The sequence below is a fragment of the Otolemur garnettii genome, unplaced genomic scaffold (genome assembly GCF_000181295.1).
Source record: "Otolemur garnettii isolate 467f Iridium unplaced genomic scaffold, OtoGar3 scaffold00014, whole genome shotgun sequence".
Taxonomy (NCBI): domain Eukaryota; kingdom Metazoa; phylum Chordata; class Mammalia; order Primates; family Galagidae; genus Otolemur; species Otolemur garnettii.
Genome location: NW_003852409.1, coordinates 5,034,062 through 5,043,048, shown reverse-complemented (window position 1 = coordinate 5,043,048; position 8,987 = coordinate 5,034,062). Strand labels below are relative to the sequence as shown.

Sequence of the window (8,987 nt, the reverse complement as noted above, 5' to 3'; positions counted from 1 at the left end):
ATTTAAATAGTTACACGTGACCAGTGGCTACTGAACTAGACAGAGGAACACTATAATCTCTCTCATTCACTCTCATGGCTTAGTTATAATCTCTATTCCCAAGGACTGAGTCAAAAATTTATGCTCAACAAAGTCACCTGGATGTGTTCCACCTGCACCTCAAACTCCAAAATATAATCATTCAACTCTACCATCGAACCCTCCCTTTTCTTACCCCAAATATTCTTCCTCTCCAACAACCTTAGGTCTATGACTAGAGTCCATCATCTAAGTCATCTGATCTTGATTTTAGTCCTTGTTATCTCTCTATTTCTCTCTGCTTGTTCTCTATCTCTCTCTCATATCTAAGCAGATGTCTATGCTCTTGAGTATACCTAATTGACTTCCCTGCCTCCATTGCAATATGTACAATAAGCATAATGTTCCTGTCTGGAAACATTCAAATGGTTAACTTTTGTAGCCTTGCCTTTTTCAAAAATATTATACTAAAGATATCATTCCCTAGTGCCCACAAATAAAGTCTAAATTCCCTAGGATAGTACAGCAATCAACACTATACAACCTGGCCCAGGGTGTCTTTCTAGCCTTGCCTTCTACTTCTACCTCTTAAGCCCCTACTGTCTAGCCAAAAATGATGCCTTACCACCCTCCTACATCCTGTCACATCTCTGCTCATGCTCTTCTATACTCCTTAAATATCCTCTGACTCTTGTTCAAATCATAACCATTCTTCAAAGTTCACTCAAGTTCCACATTTTCTATGACATTTCTCAGATCTCCACTGTTCCCCACTAAAAACTAATCTTGTTTTTTCTGAATTCCCATTGCAGTTTTGGTTTGTTGAGACATTTTCTCACTCTTCTTGCCTAGGCTGGAGTGCAATAATGTGATCCTAACTCACTGCAGCAACGAATTCCTGAGCTCAGGTGAGCCTCCTGTCTCAGCTTCTCAAATAGCTAAGAGTATAGGTGCATGCTACCATGCCCAGCTGATTTTTTTTTTTTTAAGATGGGGTCTCAATATGTTGCCCAGGCTGGTCTCAAACTACTGCCCTCAAGCAATTGTACTGCCTCTGTCTCCCAAAGTGCTAGGATTACAAGTGTGAGCCACTGCACCCAGCCTTCTATTGCACTTTATAACTGTACTACTTTAATGACAATAATCAATTTCTACTTTGTTCTATCACCCAGACAAGAGTGCAGTGGTATCATCATAGCTCACTGCAATTTCCAACTTCTGGCTCAAGCAGTCCTCCTGAGTAGCTGGGACTATAGGCATGCACCACCACACCCAGCTATACCACAAGCTTTTTTAAGATATATATCATGTGTCAGATATCTTTCTACCTAAAAATAGGGAAAATGATCGATATAAATTAGGCACATAGGCCAGACACTGTGGCTCATGCCTATAATGCTAGCACTCTAGGACATGAGGTGGGTAGATTGCCTGAGCTCACGAGTTCAAGACCAGCCTAAGCAAGACCCCATCTCTACTAAAAATGGAAAAATTAGCCATGTGTTGCAGTGTGCACCTGCAGTCCCACCTAGTTGGGAGGCTGAGCCAGGAGAATAACTAAAACCCTGGAGTTTAAGGTTCCTGTGAGCTATGATGCCACAGCATTCTACCCAGGGCAACAGAGTGAGACTCTTGTCCAAAGAAAAAAAGGAAAGAAAGGAAAAGAAAAAGAAAGAAAGAAAGAAAGAAAGAAAGAAAGATAGACACGTAATAAATATTATCTTATTATTAGAACTTTCAATAACCTAAAGCATGACATTATCTATGTGATTTTTATCAACAGCACACAAGTGTTTTGGGCACACACAATTCCCCAAATTGCCCTAAATATAAGCTTATAAATACTGAAAAATGGTCTTCATATACTAGTCATGTACTATCAGTATAATGAATAAAAGTGTGGCTGATCTATTATGTCTCCTATGGAAATAAAGGAGATTTCCTGTCTTAAATATAGTACTTTGCATCAACAGGAAACTGATATTTCAGAGGCTCATGGTTTAGATACAATTCAAATTAGGGAAGTAACAAATTGCTCAATGATAATAACAGCTACCATTTATTGAACACTTATGAGTACGTCAGACTCTGTTCTAAACATTTGACATGTATTGTCACATTTAATTTTTATGAAATTTTATGAGATTGGTAGGAGTACTATTATCATTCCCATTTTACATATTTTTAGATAGGCATAAAAGGCAGATTGCATATCTTAATAAAAAAATTATATACTGTAGTGTTAGCAGATGGGTGGAAGATATACTTGTGACAGAGCAATTACATGGAAGTTACTGAGATCTACACCTACTTTGGTTAACTAGATATGGACCTCACTGATTCTCAATGTTCCCACTGGTCCTTATCTACCTGGTAGTTCTAAGAATCCAATAAAATAATAGGCGTGAAAACAAGCATAAAGAGCAATGGACTTGAGGCCAAGGGACCTGAAATCTAGTCTCTGCTCTGACCTTTACTAGACGTGAGGCTTTGTGCAAATAGATTGCACAGCTTCTCTGAGCCACACTCATTCTTAGGACAAGTATGGAAAACCTACTAATGTACCAGACCTTCTGGTAGGTGTTAGGGATACAGAGTGCACGCGACAGACACAGTCTCCTGTCCTCACAGAATTCAGTGGGGGTTACAAATATCTCTTAAAGGTCAAGGGACACTTCTCAAAAGGAAATGCCTTCCACGCTGAGACTAAAAGATGAGTAGGAATAAGTCCAACAAAGAAATAGAGATCCAGGCAGAGGGAACAAGGCTTGAAGACTTGAGCATAGAGGGCAAGTGCTAATATTTTAATAGTAGATTCTAGTGTAAAGAGGATTTTTTAAAAGCATGTATGAGAGATCTTTCCGTATAATTTCTTACAACTGCATGTGAATCTGTAATTATTTCAATGCAAACTTTGATCACAAAAAGTGTATCTGAGAATATACTATAAACAGAGATGAGAACAAAGCAGAAGGAGTTGTTATAATGAAAATAGAACTACTAAGGATATTCAGTGACCATATTTCGATAGACAGCCACAATTTAGAAAATCACAATTCAGTACCTTTCACATCAGGTCGATACTGTAGTCCATCATCTTTCTTTCCCAGCAAACTTGTGTCATCAGTATCTGTAAGAAAAAGCCATTTTCAAATTAAGATACATACAATGTTTAAGTCACACTAATAATTGTGCGAAATTATTCCAGGTTTTTCTTAACTCTCTATCCACTATCCTGCTCACATTTTCCACCAATCTCTTGATCAATTGTACCATTTCTGTCTTAAGCCTCAAAGCATGTTAGGTATATAACCTTTTTGCATGATGAACGGTGTAATTTCATTTGGACTTCAGCTCAACAAATCCAACAAATCATTGTTAAACTTTTAAAGAGTTTTTCCTATATAAACTAAAAGAGTTTTAAGGAAAACTCTTTCTCTAAAAATAACTGTTGAATGATTTACCTTCTCCTACCACTGTTTCCCTGGAAACATGAGATTAAGACAAATGTAGAATCTTAGCTGTGTTATCAAACAACATTTAGTATTAAAAAATGACCCATCATATTAAATAGATTCTATTTTTTTAAAAATGATCATAATTTGTGAATTGCATCTAGACTGGGAAGACTTTGTAAATGAACCACAAATATCCTTGGAAAAATATAAGCTTCCCAATACCTGGGGGCTTCAGGGGGCACAAAAGGAAAGTACAGTTAGGTGGGGATGGAAAAGTATAGAAGGGATTAAATAAAACGTAAAGGTCAACCACTCCACCAAAGGAGTTAGAATCTGCGTGAATTTTAATTAAAATTCTCAAGCTTGGCCTAGTGTTCTGAACTTGATTCCAGGGAGTATCATTCCAGTTCCTCAGAGAAGATTTTTTTTTTTTTAAGCTATTCTCTCCACCTAAACTCTAAATACTACCTCATGAAAGACAAACAAACCATACTTCAAGATTAAAGCAAAGTGCAACAGGGATCTACCTATAAGGGATTCCTGTTGGCAAGTGGTTTCCTCTCTCGTGACCACACCCAATCCCTTCCTAAAATTCCTCTGATGAGCTTCTCGGGTATCCTGTGGTGGCTTAGACCAAAGGTGCTGCAATCTGTTGTGCAGTATGTCATGGATAATCAGTTACCAATACAAAGTACCAAACTTTGCCTAACAACCTTTATCCAAAGGAGCAGGTAAGCAAGAGAAGTGTACAATCCTAGTCCATGAGAATGCACCTGCTCCACATGCGTCACAAGGGAAATGATCCACTTGCTCAGTGGAAATTACTGAGGAAAGAAAATTGAGAACCTCTGGCTACAGAAACTGGGTATTGCTACTAGGGGTCAAAAGTAAAAAAATTTATTCTTACATAGTACTAAGGCTTCTAAACCATAACAAAAAGCAAGAAAGGCGCAAAGAATTTTAAATCAAAGGTAATCATTCTCCTACATTCTGTAATGCTACACCACTGAAATCTTTGATGGCATATTGTATATACAGCCAAAAAAACCAAAGAGATAATGTGAAGACAAAGTAAATTATTATGCTCGAGAAAAAAACTTTCAGAAATATGTGGCAACACTAATAGATACATAGTTTTACTGTCATTAATGTAAGTTAACTCTTAAATAGCTAAAATCATGACAAATTTAAAATCATCTTAGAACTGTAAATAAAACTATAATTTCATGTTAGGATCAGCTTAGTAATTAAACAAACAAGAATCATGGCTTTATGTCTTGAGAAGATGAAAATAAGTGAAAAAATATCAAAATTAATAACAAATGAAATTCTGAAACATGAAGTAAGAAAAGAAAAGAACGCTTCAAAGGTTTCTGATTTTACAAATTTGGAATACTACCAAAATATAAAAATAAGGTTATAGACTTATAATAGTAAAGACAGGTCTCTGAATGAGTTGAATGATTTTACCTGTGCAGTGGCCAAGATGCCTTATATCTATTTGTTCTTGCTTTATACAAGATGCTTCTCGAACAAAACATGGATTGTTATATGAACTCCCATCAGAAGCACACACAGGATTAAAACTGTATCCACTGCAATCTATATTACATACACACCTGTGGAAAAAGACAAAAATTACCTATTTTTACAGCAAAAGTATTTTATAACATTGCAACAGAAAAAAAAGGCCAATTATCTCCTTTCTCTGTGCTTTCTGTAATAGAAATCCATGTATTATTTTAAGTCACTGGTGAAAGATTAAGCTCAGCTAAAAATGTCTTCCAGATTAGGATTTTAAGATGATTTCATATAAATATTATTAATCCAGTGTTTTCTCTAGAATTTTCACATCTAGATAATATAGATTTGACCAGATATCAAATGTCAACAACATTAATTAGAAAGAATGATGTCACAGTGGAAAAGGCACAGAACTGTAAGTCAGAGGTCATGAGTTTAAATCCCAGCCTTACTCGTTACCAGATTTGTGTCCAGATTTCTTCCCCTAAGTCTTAGTTCACTGATCTGTAAAATAAAGGTAATAAAAGAAAATACCTACCGTAACAAACACTAGGAAGATTTAAAAATATAACAGATATGAAATATGTCGAATGGAAACCCTCAAGGTGTTTTCTCGTTAGACATCTACCCATATAACTGAGTGTCCACTGACCAATGAGCCCTGTACTACCAAGGCCCAGGAAGGCCAATGCGAGGTCACTTCTCTCCAGAACAGTAAATCTAACAAAAATAGAGAAATAAAAATAAAAAACAGACTCTCCTGTTTCTAGCAACATGATAGACCAGGAAACTTTACTAACCCTCCTGCTGAAAACAACAACATATTGAATAAAATACTTTAAAACATTCTCTTAAATGCATTCATACATTGCTAAGAAAGCATGGAATATTCAAGACAAAAATTAGAGGAAGACAGGAATAGACAAAGTCAACTGAGCTCACTAAAGCTGATTATCACCTTGAAGGCATCTGCCAAACTGGATAAATTCAATTATCAATTGCTTGGCTTTGCAGGCCTCTGGGACTAGCAGACAAAGAACACTTACCCACCTGAAGGGAATATAGAGACCCTAGAAAAGCTGTTTACCCAAAAAGTTAGAAGCCTCAGCATGAGGGTAAACTGGAAATGAGCTGCCGTCTTCCAAAAGGCCTATTTAAGGGGGTGGGGGAGGCAAAGGGCCTCCGTAAGGCATGGCACTGAAGAGAAAGAAAAATATCTCCCCGAGAATTGAAAGCCACAAACCAGCCCTTACCTGGATAATTATGACTTAAAATACTACTTGATTGTTCTGAACAACCTCAGGCTCAGAATTTATTTTAAGTTCAAGGACTGGAAGTGGCACTTGGCAAATGATAGAAGTAAATGCAATCTTCTCTGGAGAAAACTAACTTTATCCTAGACCTCAATGATTTTCCACAGATACAATTCTGAGGAAAACAAGCAGCTTTCACACACACACAGTGTCTCTCTCTCACACACTCACATCCACAACAAACAAGGAAATAAAACATCATAAAATTGGCAAAACCAGCCGATTTTAAAAAGAACCAAACAGAATGTCCATAAATGAGATGTAACCAGAAATTTAAAAAAAAAAATCCAATGGGTAGATTTAACAGCAGATTAGATACACTAAAGACAAATGAGTGAACTGGAGGGCGGGGGAGGAGAAATTACCCAGACCACAGAGGAGGGTAAAAGCAACAGGGCACATGAAAAAGAGACTCGGAGGATGGACAGAGTCAGAAGCTCTAATAAAATCTGATTGGAGTTCCACAAGAAGTGACAAGCTTGAGGCTAGGCAATATTCCCAGCAATTTCTCTTGAAACTTTCTAAAACTAAAAAGGATACTAACCTAAATATCCAAGAAGCCAAATCAATCCCAAACAGGATTACTAAAAATGGATCCACACACTGAAATATCATAGAGGACTTATATAACAACAACAACAAAAAAAGAGGGGATATTTTCAAAGCACTCAGAAAGAAGAGGAAGATTATCTTCAAAGAAGCAAGAATAAGAGGGGAAAATGATTCTTCAAAAGCAATAACAAAGCCAAATTGTTCATTAATATAATGGCTAAAGACAGTAAAATAGTACCTACAATGTGCTAATGCTAAGATACCACAGAATTCTATATAAAGACACATCTTTTGAGAATGAGGATACAATAAAATTTAAGATAAGAACTCACAAAATATGTCGCTTGCTGACTGTGAGTAAAGGAAATTTTAAAGGCTGTAGGAAAACGATCCTTCCAAAGAAGATGAGACACACAAAGGTATATGAAGAACAAAGGTACGAACAGGTAGCTACGTTAACAAAACGCTGACTGTACTCGTCTAAGACAACAACAATGCCCTGTGGGGTTAAAGTTTTTAAATAGGAAATTAAAAGACATTATAATGATAGCATACAAATTTAGAGAGATTAAAAGTAAAGTGTTTAAGGTGAACAGAGACATTAAAGAACTTCAGACGGTGACAAGTTGGATATACACATTAAAATTGCTGAGGTTACCACTAGAAGAGTGACAAAAATCTAAACCAAGAAAGGAGAGAGAAAGAAACAAAGGCAAGTCAAAAGCACAAAACAGGACAAGGGGAAAAAATTAAAATATATTAGTATTTATCATATTGTTATGTGAAATAAATTTTCCAGTTCAGTAGCACACATACTTAGGGTGGATAAAAATTAAAAGGCCAGCTATATTCTGCTAATAAGATACATGTTAAGATGTAATGATACCAAAAGCTGAAAATAAGAGGATAGCGGAAAAGAACCGTATCTGTCAGGGAAGAAACCTGGTAGGTTCTATTTCATATCAAATAACAGAGACCTCAGGGCAAAAAGAAGATCCATTCAAAAGAATGAAAAATTTTATTCATCAAGAAGACATAATAATTCTAAACATTTTAAGATAACCTCAAAATCTATAAAGCAAAAACTGATAAAACCACAATGAGAAATTACCAAATCTACCGTAGTAGATTTTAACGTGCCTCTCTCAGTAACTCAGACATCAAGCAGTTAACACGTTAGTAGAACTGAAATCTTTGCAGGTAAAATGACTTGATACTGGGATTTGCTTAAAATACTTTCTAAAAAAAGGAAGAAAGGAAGAAAAGATGAAATAAAACTGAACTTTCTGAAGATGAATATATAGGAAGGGATCCACTTCATGTTTTTCTCCTTTTCTATGTGTTTGAAGATTTCCTTAATTCTTGATTAACTAAAGGTATAAATGTAAAAGGCAAAACTATACAGATCTAGAGATTAAACACAAGAGACTGATAAGTGACTTTGAAATAAAGAATGCCCGATAAAGAGAATAGAAAGACAAACTACAAAGACAATCACATATAACCAACATAGAACACAGTAGAATATTTGGAATACATAAATAATATAAATCAATTTTTAAAAAGATATATAATCATGGCTCGGCGCCTGTAACTACGTGGTTAAGGCGCCAGCCACATACACCAGGGCTGGAGGGTTCGAACCTGGCCCAGGCCTGCTAAAACAACAATGACACCTGCAACAAAAAAAAATAGAAGGGCATTGTGGTTGGCACCTGTAGTCCCAGCTACGTGGGAGGCTGAGGCAAGAGAATCGCTTAAGCCTAAGAGTTTGAAGTTGCTGTGAGCTGTGATACCACAGCACTCTACCAAGGGCAACACAGTAAAACTCTGTCTCAAAAAATAAATAATAGATAGATAGATAATCAATGGGAAGGTATAAAGAAATAATAGAAATAAAAGAGGAAGCATGTATGAACAATATACATGAGAAGATTCAGCCCCACTAATGATCAAGAAAATGAAAACTAAAATCACAAGGAGATACCACCTGTACTCACTAAATTGCCAAACATTGAGGACAAAAGACATTACCAAGAACTGTAAGGATGAGGAGCAAAGGGAAACCTCATCCTCTACTGGTGGGTGAGCTCACGAGTCAGCAGAGGACCTGGAGAAAACA

General features: G+C 36.3%; 1 protein-coding gene across 1 annotated transcript in view; it reads right to left on the bottom strand.

The window, feature by feature from the left end:
* TMEFF1 (transmembrane protein with EGF like and two follistatin like domains 1) overlaps window positions 1-8,987 on the bottom strand; it is a 113,129-nt gene that overhangs the window by 31,774 nt on the left and 72,368 nt on the right. Inside the window, exons 6-7 of the mRNA XM_012802307.1 lie at window positions 4,947-5,095; window positions 3,083-3,148 (exon numbers count right to left, since the gene is read on the bottom strand). Coding sequence (XP_012657761.1) covers window positions 3,083-3,148; window positions 4,947-5,095 — 215 coding nt within the window. The remainder of the gene's footprint in view (window positions 1-3,082; window positions 3,149-4,946; window positions 5,096-8,987) is intronic.